The 24,143-nt window shown below is 43.9% G+C and overlaps 1 protein-coding gene across 1 annotated transcript; it reads right to left on the reverse strand.

Moving 5' to 3' along the window:
- Positions 1 to 4,124: 4,124 nt before the first annotated feature.
- mfsd8l1 (major facilitator superfamily domain containing 8-like 1) lies at positions 4,125 to 24,143 on the reverse strand. The gene is made up of 13 exons (XM_041890891.2): positions 23,806 to 24,143; positions 23,404 to 23,484; positions 21,648 to 21,833; positions 18,290 to 18,352; positions 17,886 to 18,005; positions 17,341 to 17,420; positions 16,631 to 16,961; positions 16,027 to 16,100; positions 15,442 to 15,655; positions 14,959 to 15,081; positions 14,025 to 14,155; positions 6,489 to 6,608; positions 4,125 to 4,682 (listed from the first exon to the last, which is right to left on the reverse strand). Exons 2-12 carry the CDS (start codon positions 23,477 to 23,479, stop codon positions 6,525 to 6,527), a joined length of 1,482 nt encoding a protein of 493 aa, XP_041746825.1. The 5' UTR covers positions 23,480 to 23,484; positions 23,806 to 24,143; the 3' UTR covers positions 4,125 to 4,682; positions 6,489 to 6,524.

A 24,143-nucleotide genomic window follows, 5' to 3' on the forward strand; every position in this document is an offset into this window, starting at 1 on the left:
AACAAGATTCTCTGGTCTGATGAAACCAAGATTGAACTCTTTGGCCTGAATGCCAAGCATCACGTCTGGAGGAAACCTGGCACCATCACTACAGTGAAGCATGGTGGTGGCAGCATCATGCTGTGGGGATGCTTTTCAGATGCAGGGACTGGGAGACTAGTCAGGATCGAGGGAAAGATGAACGGAGCAAAGTACAGAGAGATCCTTGATGAAAACCTGCTCCAGAGTGCTCAGGACCTCAGACTGGGGTGAAGGTTCACCTTCCAACAGCACAACGACCCTAAGCACACAGACAAGACAATGCAGGAATGGCTTTGGGACAAGTCTCTGAATGTCCTTGAGTGGCCCAGCCAGAGCCCGGACTTGAACCCGATCGAACGTCTCTGGAGAGACCTGAAAATAGCTGTGCAGCGACGCTCCCCATCCAACCTGACAGAGCTTGAGAGGATCTGCAGAGAAGAATGGGAGAATCTACCCAAATACAGGTGTGCCAAACTTGTAGCGTCATACCCAAGAAGACACGAGGCTGTAATCACTGTCAACGTTGCTTGAACAAAGTGCTGAGTAAAGGGTCTGAATACTTATGTAAATGTAATATTTCCGTTTTTTTATTTTTTATACATTTGTATTATTTTTAAATAAACTGTTTTTGCTTTGTCATTTTGTGGTATTGTGTGTAGATTGATGACTGGGAAAAAAACGATTTAATCAATTTTAGAATAAGGCTGTAACGTAACAAAATGTGGGAAAGTCAAGGGGTCTGAATACTTTCCGAATGCACTGTATAGGCAGAACATGGCTCCTATTGCCATTAAAAGGTTCTACGGGCAGAACATGGCTCCCTCCAGTGCTGCTCGACCACAACAACACTACGCCGGGCTGCACTGTCACAAACGCCCCTGTCACAGCAGCACATCCTCGACATTCCTGGCTTACCCCGCACCACACCAACCCCGCCTAACGCGGTCAATCTTCGGTCATTCCTGGGGGATGAGCATGCAAAAAAATGACATCTAGCACTCCCCTCCTCTCAACCTTCTGCATATTTGGGCCCCCCTCCCAGATGCCCTGCTGCCAGCACCATTGCCCTCCCCGTCGGAAAATAAAGCTCAGAGTTCACCCAAAGTTCACACTTCCAGTATCATAAACTGCACTGTCCTGTATACGTCTCTTAAGCCGATTTGTTTTATTCTGTAATTTTTTTGCGGGGGGGGGGGGATTGGGGGACGGAACTAACCCACCAACTATTGCCTCAGTCGACACGTTTTCTAAACTTCTGACCCCGATCGGGCGGGGTCACTGTTCGGTCAGACTGCTCCGTGGGCGGAGATCTAGTAGTACAACGCTACAACTGAAAATAGCCCCGTGTCATTGGCCATCCCTCAGTCACCCTGGTTACCCCCCCCCCGGCGTGGAAAAGGGTTCATCAAGAGGCCAACCACAGTGGCTCCGCCCTCTTCGGCAACGCGCCACGCCGTACTCCGCCCTCTTCGGCGCCGCGCCACGCTGTATACGAGGGCGTCATTAGTTTAGGACCACCTCTGTGGGAGTCGGCTCGACCAGCGTTGTGGGAAATCGCACGGGCCATAGTGACCCCTTCTGGTGCCGTGTGGTACTCGGCGGTACCCAACAAATTCCAAAACTCTACTCACCTTCAAATTAATGTAAGGATAATGACCAACCCATGACTTCCCCCACCAAATGTATTTATTTATTACCACAGCACTGGTATTTATTAGAAATTACAAAGGCTGTGTAGTTTCATTAAAAATAGAGCATGCGTAAGGACAATGACTATCCATAAGCACACAGTAAGTTCTCTCGAAAATATTATTTCAGATGTCTTCATTATGTTTTTGTGATCATTTTGATTGCTACATCCATTTCCAGACTTAAATTAAGGATATACAGCAATTAATTCTTGAAGAATATAACTTGGATGACTCATGAGCTTAGGTCAACTATAGTACCTCATCAGAACCCAAAACAGAAGCTTGTTCTACTCCAATATTTGTAAACATTGTAATTGCAAGCAAATACTGCATAGCCTCAAAAGATGGTTAAAACTATAAATGTTGATATCATGGATGGTCAGTCCTTTTATCAATAGCTCTGTGAATTAATTTGTGAGTGGTTACATTTCTCCAACTCCATCCATTTACATTTCAGTCATTTAGCAGACACTCTTATCCAGAGCGACTTACAGGAGCCCTCAGCTGTTTACCAGACAAAGTGGCGGGGTGTCAACTATTGTTCGAACTGCAGATAGCCCTTTTAAGTAAACTACTATAAATAAGAGAAAAACACCAACTCTTAAAACATTGCAATGACAAATTACTCTTGAACGTCCTTTTGATAACTATGTTTATGTTTTTATACTGTATCAATACACGGCCTAAAATAACTGCTTTAGTTTGAGTTACTTAAAAAAGGTTCACTACCCTAAGACAATATATAGTTAAAATTCAGTATGTTTCTTCTTGTGGCAAAGACCACATTAATCCATACAATTAATGACTTCAAGCACATTCAACTGGTAAATAGTGTATGTTGATATTATAGAAAACGAATTTAAAATATTACTTCACAAGCTGAACTAAACTTCCCTAAACTGCACATCTCATTATTGCATGTGATAAAAAAAAAAGGTTATCATTCTAAAAAGGAAGTATTTTCAGTTAATACCAGTAGTACATAAGTGGCAAAATAATTAACACCAAAAGAAAATAAAAAGCATCAATGTGAACAATGTTAAGACAATTGAATGTAGATTTTCATGTAGGTTTAAAATAAAATCATCTGATGTGTACAACTTTATTTCCTTCACCACATTTCAAAAAAGCTGGACCAGATTCCAAAACTAAAAATTACTGGAATTATTTTCCCTCAAAATTGTTTGCTTATTAGTAAAGTTATGGCATGTAGATAAATGGAGAAATGTCTACGGAACAGAGGAATTTGCTTTCTAAATGTATTTTCAGCTGTTTTAGTAGTTAGTCAAGAGCGCTGGTAAAATCTGGCAGTTTATTATCTTTGCAATAGCTCGATTTGAAATTGATTCAGAGTTCATAAACGAATAAAAAAAACACTTGGTTTTAATCTTTACGAAAGTGAATCAGTTATTTGTAAGAGCCCTGTAATTGTGAACATTGGATTGGAGTTCGAGACAGATGGGAGGTTATATTCATTGAACTAATATCTTTCAAAGAAAGACCTCAAAATAACAGTGCCTTTGAATTTCACGACCAAGAGTTATTTTTAACTCAAGACATTGTCGTTAACAATCCAAAATGGCTACTGTCAAAAAAAAAAAAAAAAATTGCATATCATACGTAGAGCATCTAATTTCTGATAGAATAGAAAACGGTAATAACAAGTGCTTAACGTTGCAATGCACATTCAAGTCAAATCTGTAATACAGCGCACATTTTGTCCACTTTCCAATGTGGCCTAATGCCTATATATTTAATAAGGCAGTTAAAAGGCAAATTGTTACATAGTACATAAACATTTGTAACTGTTAGTTTCTGTAATTCCATGTTGGCATTTTTTAAATCAACATTATATATTTGTTAACTTCAAATTGTGGCTAAACCGCTTCAGTTTTTTTTTTTACAGGAAATAGCTCAAGTTATGTCCCCTTACTCGAGATAAATCTCTTCTCTACCTGGAATGATTCTTTTGAAATGACCGTCGCAATTGAGCATTTATTTGCAAACTTTTGAAATGCCGCAGATCGGACACGTTAGTAATATACCAATTATAACTACACTTTAACACTTTTTTTTTTTTAAGGACATTTTATTGTAAAATATCATTTTTGGTCAAGACAAACAATATACTGTTGTACATGAACACAGTAGTGTTGCAGAGACTAGAATATCAATTAGAGTGAAAACATTTGACATAAAGGTGTTTAACTAAGTAATAATGTACCAGAACATTTTTCAAATAGCTTTCAAATAAATATTTCATCTAAGTAATATATTTATATTATTGCCATTAATAACCACACAAAGAGTAGAACACATTAGGGACCATGATTACTAGCTATGTATGTGTGTTCAATCATATTCAACTAAAAGTATTAAAAGAGCGGGAAAATACCACAAAATAGAAAGATAAAAAGGTGGTTATAACATTTATTTAGCATATTCTTTACAAAATGAGACAATGCCGGAGAAAAAGGCTATGCTCTAAGAAGGGAACACTAATTCATTAACTAAGTGGTTATAGAACAGGTAAGGTGCTTACAAAATAAATACTAAATCTCAATTGCAAAAAGAATATGTAGTGGATTACAATTGAGCCATATTCATCTTTACAGCTAAGTCGTAAGACCACCAGAACAGTACAACTTATACAAATAGTTAAACATGATTCCATTCTTATAAAGTCATTACAGTCAGTAGTGATCAAGTATTTCCCCTCGCCCTCAATCTGTGGAAATAGTGTGATTTTCAGAAACATGTTCTCTCTCTCTCCGGCTATTTAGTAGCCAGAGAGCCAGTCTGTTTGTGCCATCAAGCCAACTCCTTGTCACCGTGTACAATTGTCAGGGCAAACATGTTTGGCTTAACAACGACAGCAATGGTGTTAAGAGCAAAAAGATCTGGGACCGGGATAGCTTCAGGCTCTTGTCTTCAGTAACACCACAGTAAACAAAGGATAAGGGCCCCCACCTGTGGTAGAAAAGGGTACTGCATGTCACAATCATATTCAGCCATCAGAACCAGAACAACCGAAAGGCTTGGATACATTTCAGTAAGATGAAAACGCTCTGTTAAAGTGTGGGGGGTGAGGTATTATCAATGTTCTGATCATTTGTCTCTACAAAAACAGCTGATCTGTTCATTTCTTATAAAAATCTTCAGAGTACAACGGCGTGTGAAAGTACCAGATGAATGTACTTCTGGAAATATAGTATCAAAATGGAAGCTAAATACTTTGGAATTAGGTGTAACGTACAGCCACATTCATAAAGGTGTTTGTTACGCACAAAAAAATTATAACTTCTTGAAGGTGTTTGTGATATAGCTCATAACCTCCTAAATTACTAACACATTTCACATGATTGCGCCACTGACTGAAATACAGTCCCTACAGTTATCTGGTACAGTCATCTGGTACAGTCATCTGGTACAGTCCCTAAAGTCATCTGGTACAGTCATCTGGTACAGTCCCTACAGTCATCTGGTACAGTCATCTGGTACAGTCATCTGGTACAGTCCCTAAAGTCATCTGGTACAGTCATCTGGTACAGTCATCTGGTACAGTCATCTGGTACAGTCATCTGGTACAGTCCCTAAAGTCATCTGGTACAGTCATCTGGTACAGTCATCTGGTACAGTCATCTGGTACAGTCCCTACAGTCATCTGGTACAGTCATCTGGTACAGTCATCTGGTACAGTCATCTGGTACAGTCATCTGGTACAGTCATCTGGTACAGTCCCTACAGTGTGTGTGTGTGCGACGAATGGGAGTCTTCAGAGTTGTGGCGCGCGTCTTCACACTTGTCTTTGAGACTCTCACTGGGCTGAGAGGGAGATGATGCAGGGGAGGGAGATGATGCAGGGGAGGGAGATGATGCAGGGGAGGGAGATGATGCAGGGGAGGGAGATGATGCAGGGGAGGGAGATGATGCAGGGGAGGGAGATGATGCAGGGGAGGGAGATGATGCAGGGGAGGGAGATGATGCAGGGGAGGGAGATGATGCAGGGGAGGGAGATGATGCAGGGGAGGGAGATGATGCAGGGGAGGGAGATGATGCAGGGGAGGGAGATGATGCAGGGGAGGGAGATGATGCAGGGGAGGAAGACTTGCGTCACACTTGCAGAGAAAGAGAAAACAACATTTGAAATATCCTGCCCAAGCGGAGATATATATATATATTTTTTTTTTTAAATAGTAAAACAGATGTTTGGATTGACATGTGATTGCTCCTGTAAGTCGCTCTGGATAAGAGCGTCTGCTAAATGACTAAAATGTAACTGTAATTAGTTTAGGGGAACTAAACATGTAAATTGACAAGATCTGACACATGGTCCAACAGCTGAATGGTTTTTCCCTACTCGTTTCCTCACGAATGAATAAATACCCATCAAATAAACGGTGGACCCTCTACAATGCATTTCATATTTTCATTTTGGACCACGCACCAAGTTCTGCGGTTTCAAGAACATTTGTGGTCCTCTGTAGCGCATGGCACTAGAGTTTGATTGACAGGACAAGGGACACTTCACGTCCTTTCGATACAAAGTGATTTCGTAGCAGGTTAGGAGAGCATTTCACTAACCCTAACCCTTTTCCTAACCTTAACCTCAGTTTCCTAACCTGCTAGGTTAGTTCTCCTAGCCTGCTGCGTAAGTTCTCCAAGCCTGCTACGAAAAAGTCACTTCGGTATCGGAGTGGCGTGAAAAGAGAGAGTTCCCCTACGTAAAATGTCGCTTTGGATAAATGGCATATCATTTGTAAGTTGAGACGTTACCTCGCACACCACTAGTTTCTGCAGAAGCCCGCTTGTTCATTCCCCACAATCCTCTGAGCTCTCTGCATGTTCCACCACAGCAGGCTCCACCAGGCGCTCATAGGAGAAGAACATCATGATCTGATAGAGAAGGGGCTCAACGTTAAACATTCAAGAAACATTCAACTGATTGTATACTTTTGTGGTTTGGAATTCAGAGTAGGGCCTGGATTGACACTGGTGTGTGCGTTTGTGTGTGTCCAGCTTATAAAGCTCTCAACGTTTTTGTTTGTGTATTTGTATAGTAGACGGTTTGTATCCGTCACATTTAAATTGAAATGTGTGCTGCGTAAAAATATAGACACAGGACATTTTGTATGCATATCTAATGACCAACAAAAAAAAAAAAAACACTGGGTCATTTTGGGTAGCAGGTGTTATATCAATAACTCTCAGGAATTTGTTTGTCTTTTCCTGTCAAAATGTTTATAGTACCGCTCTTTGGCCATTAGGGGGCAACATTGTATTATGTCAGCTTTAACTCGCCAGTTTTACAGGGTTGAATCATTGTATGTGAAGCTAAACCGGGGTCATGTTCATAAGGGAGAAAACGTATTGAACTCTGAGTAACAACGGGGAGGCACAACCTGAACGTGTCCAATAAGAACACAGATTTTCTTTGTCCGTTGCAAAACATTTCAAAACGTTGTGCCCTGTTGAACACGGCCCAGGTACCAAACACGGAGTCTCTGGTGCTAACTTAAATGAAGTTTCAACAAGGTGTAGGAGTATGGGTAATGTAGTTGTTGGGTATACCCATCTGTTTATATTGGGGACCTTGTCACTGCCTCCAGCCTCAAGCTTTATGAACGGTCAGGTAGTGGTCCTCTGTAGCTCAGCTGGTAGAGCACGGCGCTTGTAACGCCAAGGTAGTGGGTTCGATCCCCGGGACCACCCATACACAAAAAATGTATGCACACATGACTGTAAGTCGCTTTGGATAAAAGCGTCTGCTAAATGGCATATTATTATTATTATTATTATTATTATTATTCACTCCGGATAACAAAATACGTTTTTGTTTTGAGGTAAGCCAACCAAACCTGTTTGATATATTCTCCTCCACACACACACAGTCGCTCTGCTCACATGCATGCAAACAGGTACCAGTGACATGCTCAATGCGGAAGTGGTCTGATGAAGCAGATGCTAAGTTACAGGACTGTTTGACTAGCACAGACTGGAACATCATCCCGAATTTATTCGATAACATTGAGGAGTTTACCACATTAGTCACCCTCATCAATAATAAGTGTGACAACGTCTTACCCACAGTGACGTACATACCCCAACCAGAAGCCATGGATTACAGGGAACATCCACACTGAGCTAAAAGGCTAGAGCTGCTGCTTTCAAGGAGGCAGACGCTAATCTAATGAGAAATCGCACTATGCCCTCCGACGAACCATCAAACAGGCAAAGCGTCAATACAGGACTAAGATCAAATCCTACTACGTCGACTCTGACGCTCGTCAAATGTGGCAGGGCTTGCAAACAAATCACGGACTACAAAAGGGAAACACAGCTGCGAGTTGCCAAGAGACTCAAGCCTACCAGACGAGCTAAATGCTTGCCTCAGAGAGCATAGAAGGCAACGCTGAACCATGCATGAGAGCACCAGCAGTTACGGATGACTGTGTGATCTCGCTCCCCTTAACCGATGGGAGGAAGAACTTCAAACAGGTCAACATTCACAAGGCCGCAGGGCTGTGAATGATTACCAGGATGCGTACTCCGAGCATACGCTGACCAGCTGGCAAGTGTCTTCACTGACATTTTTAACCTCTCCCTGACTCAGCCTGTAATACCTACACGTTTCAAGCAGACCACAATAGTCCCTGTGCCCAAGAACGTCAAGGTAACCTGTCTAAATTAATATTACCCCATAGCACTCACATCTGTAGCCATGAAATGCTTTGAAGGCAGGTCACGGCTCACATCAACACCATCCCAGACACCATGGACCCACTCCAATTCGCATACCGCTCCAACAGATCCACAGATGACAAATCTACTGCACTCCACACTGCGCTCTCCCACCTGGATAAAAGGAACACCTAATGTAAGAATGCTGTTCATTGACTATAGGGCAGCATTCAACACCATAGTGCCCTCCAAGCTCATCGCTAAGCTCAGGACCCTGGGACTGAACACCTCCCTCTGCAACTGAAATCCTGGACTTTGACGGGCCGCCCCCAGGTGGTGAGGGTAGGCAACACATCCGCCACACTGACCCTCAACATGAGGGGCCCCTTAGGGGTGCGTGCATAGTCCCCCTTCTGTACTCTCGAGTGGCGCAGTGGTCTAAGGCACTGCATTGCAGTGCTAGCTGTGCCACTAGAGATCCTGGTACGAATCCAGGCTCTGTCGTAGCCGGCCGCGACCGGGAGACCCATGGGGCGGCGCACAATTGGCCCAGCGTCGTCCAGGGTAGGGGAGGGAATGGCCGGCAGGGATGTATCTCAGTTGGTAGAGCATGGCATTTGCAACGCCAGGGTTGTGGGTTCAATTCCCACGGGGGGCCAGTATAAAAAATTATGTATGCACTCACTAACTGTAAGTCGCTCTGATAAATGTGTAAATGACTAAACTGTACATTTAAAGGAGGCTGAAATAAAATCGGGGCATGAACCCTCAGATCCTCAAAAAGTTATACAGCTGCACCATTGAGAGCATCTTGACTGGCTGAATCAACGCATTTTATGGCAAATGCTTGTCATCCGACAGCAAGGCACGACAGATGGTAATGCGTACGGCCCAGTACGTCACCGGGGCTGAGCTCCAGGACCTCTATATCAAGCAGTATATTAAAAAAATAAGATATGTTGGACCATGCATATAGTCTATATTATCAGATGTGCTATTAGCAATAAGCATGATCACCTGTAACCCAACTGACGAAGCATAGTGGCTATAAAACGGAAATAGACTGAAGCATGGTTTGTCCATCTGCATTTACCCCATTGGACACCACATCCTGATTGTTACCATTATTAGTTATTTTATGAATATATAATTAATTAAAAATCACTTAAATCTTTATTTTTTATTTTACAAATGATGTTATTGCCCTTTTAAGACAGCATTGCCCACTTAACTGCGTCAATTTTTTTTTTTTTTAATACACAAAACTGCTTTGAAAAAGTATTTTCCCACGAAAAATTGTTATGCATTGAATGCTTGTCAGAATACACATTTCCCTCCTATGGCTCTCGCAACTTGAACGCACCTCGAGAGGAATATTTATCTCACATAGAACAAACGAGCAGGTAAACTATTCTACTACGGGGTTGTCTGACTTGGTTTTAATAACACTACATGGCAGAAATTGTGGCACTGGAAAGTTCCATCCTGAGTGATGAAGTAGAGGCTTTGAATTACTTTACCAGCAGCTACAGTTGTCTGAGTTTAGCGCCGCGGTGGTGCGTATTAGACTATTTACACTGAACAAAAACACAACCAAATATTTTACTGAGTTAGTACATAAAGGAATCAGTCAATTTAAATAAATTCATTAGGCCCTAAACTATGGATTTCACATGGACTGGGAATACAGATATGTATCTGTTGGTCACAGATAACTGTAAAAAAAAAAAAAAGTAGGTGCATGTGAAGGTCCTGGGTTGGCGTGGTTACACGTGGTCTGCGGTTCTGAGGCCGGTTGGACCTACTGCCAAATTCTCGGCGGCTTATGGTAGAGAAATGAACATTAAATTATCCGGCCAGATCTCTGGTGGACATTCCTGCAGTCAGCATGCTAATTGCACAAGCCTCAACTTGAGACATCTGTGGCAGTGTTGTGTGACAAAACCTCACATCTTCAAAAAGTGGCCTTTTGTCCCCAGCACAAGTTCACCTGTGTAATGAGCAGGCTATTTAAAAATCAGCTTCTTGATGTCACACCTGTCAGGTGGATGGATTATCTTGGCAAAGGAGAAATGCTTCTTAACAGGGATGTAAACAAATTTGCGAGAACGAACCAAATTTGAGAGAAATTAGCTTTTTTGTGTGTACGGAACATTTCTGAATATAAACGACATATCCAAAAGTATGTGGACACCCTTTCAAATTAGTGGATTTGGCTATTTCAGCCACACCCGTTGCTGACAGGCGTATAAAATCGAGCACACAGCCATGCAATCTCCATAGACAAACATTGGCAGTAGAATGGCCATACTGAAGAGCTCAATGACTTAAAATGTGGCACTGTCATAGGATGCCACCTTTCCAACAAGTCAGTTCGTCAAATTTCTGCCCTGCTAGAGCTGCCACGGTCAACTGTAAGTGCCGTTATTGTGAAGTGGAAACGTCTAAGAGCAACAACGGCTCAGCCGCGAAGTGATAGGCAACACAAGCTCACAGAACGGGATCGCCGAGTGCTAAGCGCCGAGTGTTAAGCGGTGGTCCTCTGTAGCTCAGCTGGTAGAGCACGGCGCTTGTAACGCCAAGGTAGTGGGTTCGATCCCCGGGACCACCCATACACAAAAAAAATGTATGCACGCATGACTGTAAGTCGCTTTGGATAAAAGCGTCTGCTAAATGGCATATTATTATTATTATTATTATTATAAAATCCTCTGTCCTCAGTTGCAACACTCACTACAGAGTTCCAAACTGCCTCTGGAAGCAACATTACCACAATAACTGTTCGTCAGGAGCTTCATGAAATGGGTTTCGATGGCCGAGCAGCCGCACACAAGCCTACGATCACCATGTGCAATGCCAAGCGTCGGCTGGAGTGGTGTAAAGCTCGCCGCCATTGGACTCTAGAGCAGCGGAAAAACACGTTCTCTGGAGTGATGAATCACGCTTCACCATCTGGCAGTCCGACGGATGAATCTGGGTTTGGCAGATGCCAGGAGAACGCTACCTGCCCCAATGCATAGTGCCAACTGTAAAGTTTGGTGAAGGAGGAATAATGGTCTGGGGCTGTTTTTCAAGTTTCGGGCTAGGCCCCTTAGTTCCAGTGAAGGGAAATCTTAACGCTACAGCATACAATGACATTCTAGATGATTCTGTGCTTCCAACTTAGTGGCAACAGTTTGGGGAAGGCCCTTTCCTGTTTCCGCATGACAATGCCCCTGTGGCAAAAGTGAGGTCCATACAGAAAACGGTTTGTCAAGATTGGTGTGGAAGAACTTGACTGGCCTGCACAGAGCCCTGACCTCAACCCGATCTAACACCTTTGGGATGGATTGGAACGCCTACTGGGAGCCAGGCCTAATCGTCCAACATCAGTGCCCGACCTCACTAACGCTCGAGGCTGAATGGAAGCAAGTTCCCGCAGCAATGTTCCAACATCTAGTGGAAAGCCTTCCCAGAAGAGTGGAGGCTGTTATAGCAGCAAAGGGGGGACCAACTCCATATTAATGCCCATGATTTTGGAATGAGATGTTCAATGAGCAAGTGTCCACAATAGCTAGGAGACACACACAGAAACAAAATATAAACGCAACAATTTCGAAGACTTTACTAAGTTAGTTGATAAGTAAAATCAGTTAATTGAAATAAATTCGGCCCTAATCTATGGACTTCATAGATCTGTATCTGTTGGTCACAGACACCTTTAAAAAAAGTTGGATTAAATAAAAATCCTCAATCTACACACAATACCCTATAATGACAAAGTAAAAACAGGTTTAGAAATGTTTGTAAATGTTTAAATACCATATTTCAGACCCTTTGCTATGAGACTCGAATTTGAGCTCGGCTGCATCCTGTTTCCATTGATCATCCTTGAGATGTTTCTACAACTTTATTGAGTCCACCCGTGGTAAATTCAATTGATTGGACATGATTTGGAAAGGCAGACACCGGTCTATATAATGTCCCACAGTTGACAGTGCATGTCAGAGCAAGAACCAAGCCATGATGTCGAAGGAATTGTCCGTAGAGCTCCGAGACAGGAATGTGTCGAGGCACAGATCCGGGGAAGGGTACCAAAATATTTCTGCAGCATTGAAGGTCCCCAAGAACATTGGCCTCCATCATTCTTAAATGCAAGAAGTTTGGAACCACCAAGACTCTTCCTAGAGCTGGCCGCCCGGCCAAACTGAGCAATCGGGGGAGAAGGGCCTTGGTCTGGTAGGTTACCAAGAACCCAATGGTCACTGCCAGAGCTCAAGAGTTCCTCTGTGAAGATGGGCAGATTTTCCAGGAGGACAACCATCTCTGCAGCACTCCACCAAATCAGGACTTTATGGTAGTGGCCAGACGGAAGCCACATGGCAGCCCACTTGGAGTTTGCCAAAAGGCACCTAAAGGACTCTCAGACCATGAGAAACAAGATTCTCTGGTCTGATGAAACCAATATTGAACTCTTTGGCCTGAATGCGAAGCGTCACGTCGGGAGGAAACCAGGCACCGCTCATCTCGTGGCCAATACCATCCCTACGGTGAAGGATGGTGGTGGCAGCATCATGCTGTGGGGATGTTTTTCAGCGGCAGGGACTGGGAGACTAGTCAGGATCGAGGGAAAGATGAACGGAGCAAAGTACAGAGAGATCATTGATGAAAACCTGCTCCAGAGTGCTCAGGATCTCAGACTGGGTCAAAGGTTCACCTTCCAACAGGACAACGACTCTAAGCACACAGCCAAGACAATGCAGGAGTGGCTTCGGGACAAGTCTCTGAATGTCCTTGATTGGCCCAGCCAGAGCCTGGACTTGAACCCGATCGAACATCTCTGGAGACCTGAAAATAGCTGCGCAGCGACGCTCCCCATCCAACCTGGCAGAGCTTGAGAGGATCTGCAGAGAAGAATGGGAGAAACTCCCCAAATACAGGTGTGCCAAGCTTGTAGCGTCACACCCAAGAAGACTCAAGGCTGTAATCGCTGCCAAAGGTGCTTCAACAAAGTACTGAGTAAAGGGTCTGAATTCTTATGTAATAGTTACTTATTTCATAAATTTGCTAAAATTTGTAAAAAAACAGTTTTATCATCATTATGGGGTATTGTGTGTAGATTGATGAGAAAAAAAAAGCATCCATTTTAGAATAAGGCTGTAACGTAACATGTGGAAAAAGTCAAGGGGTCTGAATACTATCCAAATGCGCTGTATATAGAAGAACATTAGGCTGTCATTTCTAAACCAGCCAACTTATCGTTACTCAATTTGTATTTATTCCTCGTTAAGTTTCTCTGCGTTGTTGGGAAGGTCCTGTAACCATTTCACTGTTAGTCTACATCTTTTGTTTACCAAGAAAGTGACAATTAAAATTTGATATGATTTGATGGCAAAGTTATAAAGGTATCTTTATTTATATATGGGTTATTCTCAATGAGATCAAATCTATTTTACGAGAGGCGTCCTGTAGCTCAGTTGGTAGAGCATGGCGCTTGCAACACCAGGGTTGTGTGTTCGATTCCCACGGGGGGGGGCAGTATAAAAAAATGTATGCACTCACTAAAACTGTAAGTCGCTCCGGATAAGAGCATCTGCTAAATGACTTAACTGTAAATGTAAAAATGAGAGATGCCACACACAGAGAACTCACAGTGAGCAGAGCCAGTAGAACCATCATCAGCCCCAGCATGACGTAAAGGTTCCCCGTCAGACCCCCCGCCCATAGGGGGCCGAAGATGGTGGCCAGACCCCCAACGGAGCGACGCACCCCTTGGCTGAACCCTGGAGAGAGAGAGGGGGGGGACAGGCAGACAGTTGCTGACACAAATACCAGAAGGACACATACCTGGGGTCGTGTTGAAAAAAAAAATAATCTGTCACATACACTGGATAGGTGCAGTGAAATGTGTTGCTTTATAAGGTCAGCCATAGTAGTACGGTACCCCTGGAGTAAATTAGGGTTAAGTGCCTTGCTCAAGGGCAGACAAGATTTTTCACCTCGGATATTCGAAACAGCGACCTTTTGGTCCATAGCAAAACACTTTAAAAAAGCTTTTAAAACAGAAAAATAAAATGAGCCTAATGAACACAACCCTGATATCTATGGTTCTCGAAGCATCTAATTATTCTGACGCAGCACAGTGCCTGCAGGTTTGTTCTCTAGCCCCTTACATCACACTGATCAATAGTAATACAACCCAGGACATCTACTCTAAATAACCAAGTTATTAAAGGGTATTCTGAAGTTCAAAAATACAAATAACAAAGTGGACACCCAGTCAATGTTTTGATAAACTGCTGAGGGATGCGAAATCTACTCCAAATAAGTGAATTACGGATTAAATGAAACCAGGCAGAACGGAAATGGGGGGTGTCAGGGTCACGTTCATTAGGGTACACAATGAAAACCCTTAAGCAACAGAAAATGAAAACACGCTTTTCTTATTAGACAAGTCTAGGTGATCGCTCCCGGTTTCAGTTAGTTTTCTTCCGTTTGGTGCCTAGTGAACAAAAGAGTGGTCAAGAGCACTACAGTTAAACCACAGACGTCAATATTCAAAAGGAGTCCTCTAGATGCTTCTCACCTTGAGTCTTTTCCGAAGTGATTTTGGAGAAGAGAGACACCTGGGCCACAGCTACGAAGGGGAGCCCCAAAACCTGCAGGAACACCCCGATGATGAACTCTGCTAACTGCCAGGGGGGAGTACCTGAGAGAGAGGGAGCGAGGACTAATCCATTTGCTTTTGATTCTATGTGCTGCCTTAATTAGCAATGCAAATATCCCACAACAGTTCTAAAGTTAAACTCAATGTTACATTGCATTAGTCATATCAGTCACATTCAGTGTCTTTAATTTAATAACAGGAATTCAGATTAATCTTTGCCACATTTTACTGAACATTTTTAGTAAAGTAATCTTTCCTTTTTCAAAGTTTCTCATTTGATGTGTGGTAATAGATTCAAAAATGATACCCTTGTATGAGTAGGCTACATTGATCGACCTAGCTAAAAACCAAAATATACAAAATGGCCGGCTGAGTAGAGCGTTTCCGGGCGACCTCACTCACCCTGTGGGTTGGCCAGGAAGATGAGGCACCATACGCAGGAGATGTTGCAGAGGATGAGACCCACGGCCAGCACCACCCTCTCGGCCGTGCGGCGGCTCAGCCAGCGAACAAACAGGAAGCCTGCGATCACCTCCACACTACAGATGCAGTACATGATGCTGTTCTCCAGCTCCCCGAAGTTAAAGTACTGCTGGGTTAATGGGGTCACCATGGTCTACGGTGGCAGGAAATGAAGACAGGTCACGTTGTTGACAAATACTCATAAACACTTTATAATAACTTCCATGAATAAGAACAATGTTTTATTAGTTCTCACACGGACACACAATGTATAAGCATTTATAATGGTATATTCAAGAACGTTACTATAAAAAAAAGGTCTAACCAGTCCTTCATAGTAGTCCAGTATTTGCTTTAGCCAACGCCACCAAAACCGAACTTAATGATGATGGCATGATGACACTGAAAGTTGGTTTAGCTAACAGCTACCCTCTCAGTCACCTTTACGCAATATAGAACTAACGTACTATCTGATAGGCTCTTCACAGTGAGAGGGTAAGGGCGTGGAAAGTCGGGAAAGCTCACCTCCAGTGCTGTCTGGTTAAACAGTGTGATGAACTGAGCCGTCAACAGCACAACCACCTCTTCCCTCAGGAACTCTAAACAGGTGAGGAACACACACACAGAGACAGAGAGAGAGAGAGAGAGACAGAGAGAGACAGAGAGAGAGAGAGACAGAGAGAGAGACAGAGAGAGAGAGAGAGAGACAGAGAGAGAGACAGAGAGAGAGACAGAGAGAGAGACAGAGAGAGAGACAGAGAGAGAGACAGAGAGAGACAGAGAGAGAGACAGAGAGAGAGACAGAGAGAGAGACAGAGAGAGAACAGAGACAGAGACAGAGACAGAAGACAGAGACAGACAGAGACAGACAGAGACAGACAGAGACAGACAGAGACAGACAGAGAGACAGAGAGACAGAGAGACAGAGAGACAGAGAGACAGAGAGACAGAGAGACAGAGAGACAGAGAGACAGAGAGACAGAGAGACAGAGAGACAGAGAGACAGAGAGACAGACAGAGAGACAGAGAGAGCATGGTTTTTCAAGTTGGACAGGTACCCCACAAGATAAATACACATTTACAAGAACGTATTTTACCAACTTGAGAAAAGCCTCCCATCACCACCCACCTCGGCTCATGCTGAAGCTCTTCACATGGCTAGAGTCACCCTCCTCTCCGGGCGGGGGCGAGGGGGGAGGAGAGAGGGGAGGCAGGTTGACATTGGAGATGGCCGGGTCAGCAGTTGACCTAGGAGGTTCAGGGGTCACCACCGAGCCGTAGGACCCCAGGATGTCGTGGCGCGGCCCGATCAGAGGCTTCCCCTCTTCTTCCTCCTCCTCCTCCTCTCCATCCCCCACCTCCCTGTCTCCCTCCCCCACTGGCTCCTCCTGGGGAGGGATGTCCCAGTACATGAAGACCACGGCCAGCTGGAGGAGGGTCCACAGCAAGCACATAAAAAGCTGTGAAAAGGGACAGCCTTGCGTTTAGAGCAGCTGTCAGTTACAAGCTACCAACAGGTTTCAAATCACCGTTTTGGGCATTCTGTTTTAACAAAAACACAAAAAGTCTCATTCAAATGAACAAACCGGAGTATTTTTAGCCAGTTAGTCATGAAATGAGGTTGAACTATGTGTTAAAACTAAGTATATTTACAAATTATACTCACATTTATACCATCTCATGCAATCATTCAATTTATCTCAGAGATATATGGACATAGAACAAAGTCATCCTCTATAGATAAGACAACATACAGTATCTTACTACACTTGATATTGCCATATAACTATTTTACTGTGAAAAAGAGTAGGAGAAATGCTTCAGTTGTTAACGTCTTACCCCAGGTGCAGTGTACTTGTTCACCACGAACGGCCCCAACTGGAAGTCACAAAGCCTCAGGAAGAGGTTGAATGCGGGACCTATGTGTGATGATGGACATCATGAGACAGACCCTCACACTAACAGAGACATAGGTGGGCGCGTTCCAGGTTGTCTTTTTCACAGTCCTGCTGCACATGTCAGAATACTGCAATATATTTTCCTGAGACATTAAAAACACCTTCAAGGCAAAAAAGACAACCTTGAACATCTCCATAAACCGAGTGAATGCCAACACGCTATGAAGCAGAACCGCAATACTGGAAACAACGCTGTTCTGAGGGCAGGCCTGGTTGCGGCGAGAGATGTTTGAGTCGTGTCGGGAACAAGTTTCGCATTTTAGCTAACCCTAACCTCATACCTAATTCCCTTAACCTGCTACAAAAAGTCACTATGTACTCCATCTAGTCAAAACCAGGCCTGCATGCAGAACAGCGTACGTTTCCAATAACGCGATACACCTGCTATCAATGGCACACAGGAAGCAGACAGACAACAGCACTGACCAATCAGTAGGCCAGCCTGTCGGCACGCCATGACCGCTGCGAACACGGTGGAGCGGTCCTCGGGGGCTGTGCTTCGGGTCAGGAAGCCAAAGATGGACGAACCCGCACCTGTACCAATACCTTTGGGAGCAGACCACATACACGTTAGTAACACTACCGTAACATGGATGTTATCATTAAAAACGGATCATGTCGTAACTTTTTTCTAAAAGTCAAATTTTAGAGTGGCCACAAGCGTGTCATTTTTACTCTAAAAGACAGACAATACAAATGTGAATTTCACCCTGCAAACGAGTCTGAAGTTCCACAAATTTTGATTAGGCTATAATCTAAGTCATCTGATAAATACAATGTCCTTTACAGCTCAAAACTGCATTGTTCTAGTAGTATATGGGTAGTCTCACCTGCCACTAGTCTGCTGGAGAGCAAAAGCCATTTGGAGTAGCCCATGAAATACATGAAGTTACCTGAAGGACCACATGAAATACATGACGTTACCTGGAGGACCACATGAAATACATGACGTTACCTGGAGGACCACATGAAATACATGACGTTACCTGGAGGACCACATGAAATACATGACGTTACCTGGAGGACCACATGAAATACATGACGTTACATGGAGGACCACATGAAATACATGAAGTTACCTGGAAGACAAAGACAAACGTCAGGGATAGAGAATAGTAGAATGGCCAGGGGCCGTGAGTATCAAGCATCAGAGTAGGAGTGCAGAGTAGGAGAGTCTAGGATCAGGTCCCCCCCCTGTCCATGTAATCATATCCATTGTGATCTACATGGCAAAACTGATCCCAAATCAGCACTCCTACTCTGAGCCGCTTGTTACATACGGCCCCAAGCAGTACAGGTAGACCAGGTAGCTAATGGGTGATTCCACGCCAGGAAGGCACAGAATTTTGGGTGTCTTACAGTGCCTTCAGAAAGTACTCATTACCCTTGACTTATTCCACATTTTGTTGTGTTACAGCCTAAATTCAAAATGGATTCAATTGATTCCCCCCCTCACCCACCCACACACACACAACACCACATAATGACAAAGTGAAAACATGTTTTTAGAAGGTAGAGGTCCTGGGTGGCAGGGGCCTCGGCCCCAGTGATGTACTACCTTCTGTAGCGCCTTGCGTTCGGATGCCAAGCAGTTGACATACAAATCTGTGATGCAGCCAGGCAAGATGCTCTCAATGCTGCAGCTGGAGAAGCTCTCGACACGCTCCACTACAGCCCCGTCGATGTGGATGGGGGCGTGCTTGGCCCTCCGTTTCCTGTAGTCCACGATCAGCTCCTTGGTCTTGCGGACTTTGAGGAAGAGGTTGTTGTCCTGGCATCACACTGCCAGGTCTGATTACCTCCCTGTAGGCGGTCTCATCGATGATCAGGCCTACCGCCGTCGTGTCGTCTGCAAACTTAAATGATGTGTTGGAGTTGTGTGCGGCCACGCAGTCGTGGGTGAATAGGAAGTACAGGAGGGGACTAAGCATGCACCCTTGAGGGGCCCCCAGGTTGGGAGGAAGTCCAGGATCCAGTTGCAGAGGGAGGTGTTTAGTCCCAGGGTCCTTAGCTTAGTGATGAGCTTGGAGGGCACTATGATGTTGAACACTAAGCTGTAGTCAATGAATAGCATTCTCACGTAGGTGTTCCTCTTGTCCAGATGGGACAGGGCAGTGCCGAGTGCAATAGAGATTGCGTCATCTGTGGATCTGTTGGAGCGGTATGCGAATTGGAGTGGGTCCAGGGTGTCTGGGATGATGGTGTTGATGTGAGCCAGCCTTTCAAAGCATTTCATGGCTACAGATGTGAGTGCTATGGGGCAACAGTCATTTAGACAGGTTACCTTGGCGTTCTTGGGTACAAGGAATATGGTGCTCTGCTTCAAACATGTAGGTATTACAGACGGACAGGTAGAAGTTGAAAATGTCAGTGAAGACACTTGCCAGCTGGTCAGCGCATGCGCTGAGTACGCGTCCTGGTAATCTGTCTGGCCCTGAAGCCTTATGAATTTTAAAATGTTTAAAGGTCTTACTCACATCGACTATGGAGACTGTGACCACACCGTCGTCCAGAACAGCTGGTGCCCTCATGCATAGTTCAGTGTTGCTAGCCTAGAAGCGAGAATAGAAGGTTTTTAGCTCGTCTGGTAGGCTCACGTCACTGGACAGCTCACAGCTGGGTTTCCCTTTGTAATCCGTGATAGTTTGCAAGCCCTGCCACATCCAACGAGTGTCAGAGTAGTAGGATTCTATCTTAGTCCTGTATTGACGCTTTTCCTGTTTGATGATTCGTCTGAGGGCGTAGCGGGATTTCTTATAAGCGTCCAGATTAGTGTCCCACTCCTTGAAAGCGGCAGCTCTAGCCTTTAGCTCAGTGCGGATGTTGCCTGTTATCTATAGCTTCTGGTTGGAATATGTACATACGGTCACTGTGGGGAAGATGTCATCGATGCACTTAATGAAGCCGGTGGACTGATGTGGTAAACTCAATGCCATCGGATGAATCCCGGAACATATCCCAGTCTGTGGTAGCCAAACAGTCCTGTAGCTTAGCATCCATTTCATCTGACCACTTCCATATTGAGCGCGTGTCACTGGTAATTCCGGTTTGAGTTTATGCTTGTAAACAGGAATCAGGAGGAAAGAGTTAGTCAGATTTGCCAATTGGAGGGGGAGTGAGAGCTTTGTACGCATCTCTGTGTGTGGAGTAAAGGTGATCTAGAGTTCTCACTTCTAGTTGCACAGGTGACATGCTGGTAGAAGATTAGGTCAAACGGATTTCAGTTTCCCTGCAGTAAAGTCACCAGACGCGCCGCCTCTGGATGAGCATTTTCTTGTTTCCTTATGGCCCTATACAGCTCGTTGAGTGCGGTCTTAGTGCCAGCATCGGTTTGTCGTGGTAAGTAGACCGCTATGAAAAATATAGATGAAAACCACTCTTGGTAAATAAATCTAGTACGGTCTACAGCTTATCACGAGGTATTCTAACTCAGTCGAGCAGAACCTCGAGAATTCCTTAACATTAGAGATCCCGCACCAGCTGTTGTTAAGAGACACATGCCTCCTCTGAGCTTCACCGACGCTGCCGATGTATAGAAAAACCAGCTGGATTTATATTTACCATGTCCTTGTTCAGCATCGACTCAGAGAAACATAGGCTATTACAGTTCTTCAGATCACGTTAATAGGATAGTCTCGAACAGAGCTCATCCAGTTTATTCTTCAGTGATTGCACATTCACAAATAGAACGGAGGGTAGAGGCGATTTATCCACTCTCCGACGTAGTCTCGTCAGGTATCCATCACGCCGACCTCTATAGCGCCGTCTCCTCCTCCTTCGAGTGTCGGGGATTTGGTCCTGGTCCGAGATAATCAATACGTCTTTTATCTCGGACTCATTGAAGTCTTCGTCCAAATCGAGCTTAGTGATAGCTGTTCTGATGTCCAGAAACTAATTTTTCAGTCATAGGAAACAAATTGGGGAAACGTTACGTACAAAACAAAAAGATCAGCGCAAAAAAACAATACACAAAATAGCACAATTGGTCAGGAGCCTGTAAAACAGCCACTACTCCCTCAAGCGCCATTCTTAGGTATGTTAGGTATGTTAGCCTCTGGTAGGCCAGGTTGAATTGTCGCCATATTGCTTACACCTGTCAAATCCTCTTAGATCTACAAAAAGGTCCCTAAGGGGTAGGAGTTGGGGGTTGATTTGGGATTCAGGCTAAGATTTCAGAGAACACCTTACCGACAATCTCAAAGAGGTTTGCAAACAGGATTATCTTCTTGGTGGTGTGCGTCTTGTCGGACAAGTGGCCAAACAGAGGACCCGAGAGGAGACCAGTCAGGCTGAATGCTGATAGGCCCAGACCCAGGAAGTAAGGCGCTGCCCCCAGAGTCTGCAGGTACCTCCATATCGTGGGTAAGATCACAGCTGGAGAGAGGGGGGCATAGAATCAAATATTTTCTCCCCAACACATTTTAAACAGACATTTAAAATAGATAGTGGGTAATAGGTTGAGATGGAAAAATGCATACGTGTGTGTAGGCCTAGTCCTATTGAAGAGGTCACCGACTCAGGCTTATCCCCAGTGAACTCTGCCAACTGTCCTCACGCCTTTTATTTAGATCAATGGAGATCACACTGTTTTCACTACACAGCTAACCAGTGGCTCCAGCAACAGCTCAAGCCTTGAAACAAACGCCAAAAATCATTTTTAGTTTTTATGTGTATGATGAGTATGACGGTGCATGATCGTGATTTTCTTTATTCTTGTCTAATGATGCTACCGCAAAGAACATGGCCTTCCTCGGACGGACAATAAAAAGGTGCATTCTATCAACTGTTAAAAACCACACAGAGAGAGGGCATAAAACTAGGCCAGATTGTAAACTTAGTTTGCTCTCAACGCTAAGTAAGCTACATACCGAAACGCCCCCATAGACATAGAAAAGCACAATACTGTCCAAACAACTCCTGTGACTATAGCGGTTGCCATAAAATATGTCTGGGAGCAAGGCTAACTACGGTCATTTTTACAAAATGCAGGTCATCGATGACAGAAAACATAAAGTATGTCTGGGAGCAAGGTTAACTACGGTCATTTTTACAAAATGCAGGTCATCGATGACAGAAAACACGTGGCCTGACAGACTTGCACTTGAGGTGTGTGTGTGTTAACTTCTGAAATCATGAGCAATGAAGGTAAAGCTTGGCTGAATCTGAGCGCAAAACAAGTGACCAGGGCCAACAATATCCAATGGTGTCCATAGATCTTAGATTATCTGACGTCGTGAGTCCGATCCTATCCTCTGGAGTCCAAGGTTTAAAATGTGTTTGCTTGCTGAAACCGCTCACCCTCTCTGCAGGACTCTGGTAGCCTGGACCTAGCTCCCAATGGAACTAAGGATTGTTAATTAATCATTATCATCAGTAGGCCTATCCATGAGGTCCCAAAAAAATGTATGCTTAGAATAGAAATGCTTAATGAATCTCTGTAGGAAGGTTATTTGTCAATCAGTGCAGCAACCGTTGACAAAGACAACACAAAACAAAATGCTGAGGACTAAAAACACTTTAATAGTTCCCATTTGAACATTAGGCAATACAATGATTGTGGAATGTGCTGTAAGATCGGCTGAGCTGACATGAAGCCAAGAGCAGAAATGAGTTAATGAGCCTATAGTAGTGGAAAGAGCAGGCAAGAGGCAAGGGAGTCATTTGGGAAATAATTTGGGCCTTATAAACCCCATGTTTCTGTCCTTTAAATGATTACCCCTAACCTCTGCACCTGGACAACAAACAATGACAGCAGTAAACTGCGCCATAAGAAAATAAGTGACATTTTCTGACAGACTGACCGGGTACAGAACAGTCATATCAGTGTGGCACTCAAATGTTTGCTTCAGTTGAACGTGCATTTTTAAAATCTATATTGTAAATGTTTACATAGGCTACAGTAACTACAATACACAAGAAAGTCCACCCAAAAAATCATATTTACCATATTCGATACCACTTAGAAGAAAGATCAGTCCAATTGTGAAGTATGTCATCTTCTTTTTTCGTTTATAGTCCATTGTACCTGTTATTTCATGTGTCCATTAATATTTTATTTATTTTGTTCTAGTGTTATCATTATTCATCAAGATGTTATTATTGGAAGCAGTTTGCTGAGCAAATTAATCCAGAGGACAGTGCGTCCAATTAAATTCCATCGCAAGGTTCTCTTGTTGAGGCTGTTTTACCTTTACCAAATTCTTAATCATACGTATTTCAGTAACATTAAATATGAATCCGCATCTCTTCAGGGCATTAGCGACTGGAACCCACAGTGTAAACGATGTGATGTCCGTGTTGCACTGTCCCATGCATTATGAAATCTGCGAGACTGCAATGCACTCACCGTCCGAGTACGTAACTCTTGAACTCACTCTTCAATTAATGACTTCAATTTGTCGCTCCCATGTTGTTGGGTTTATGTGCAGTGTAAACTATGCAGCGACTACAGCTAAAGTGTATTTTAAGTAAAACAGATATTACTTTAGGTAGAACGTCTGCCAACCATGGAAACGCAGATTAGTGACGGCACGACACAACCGCAACGCTTTTCTCTTCGAGACGAGCTCACTTCCGGTTGTCAGGAAGAGTGGGGGAATACAAATATTTGATTCGGTCTAATTCAACATATGTAAGATTTCTGTGGGGAAATAATATTAATAATATGCCTGAAAACACTTTGAC

This window comes from Coregonus clupeaformis, unplaced genomic scaffold (assembly GCF_020615455.1).
Source record: "Coregonus clupeaformis isolate EN_2021a unplaced genomic scaffold, ASM2061545v1 scaf0535, whole genome shotgun sequence".
Taxonomy (NCBI): domain Eukaryota; kingdom Metazoa; phylum Chordata; class Actinopteri; order Salmoniformes; family Salmonidae; genus Coregonus; species Coregonus clupeaformis.

Bases quoted from the DNA above. Each gene is read 5' to 3' on its own strand.
- mfsd8l1 (XM_041890891.2), bottom strand. From the start codon at position 23,479: ATGGACTATAAACGAAAAAAGAAGATGACATACTTCACAATTGGACTG. The intron at 21,834-23,403 runs GTAAATATGATT...CCCTCTCTCCAG, and splicing joins TCTAAGTGGTATCGAATATG to CTGTGATCTTACCCACGATA. The intron at 16,101-16,630 runs GTGGGTGGTGAT...TCACCTGTTTAG, and splicing joins GAGCTTCAGCATGAGCCGAG to AGTTCCTGAGGGAAGAGGTG.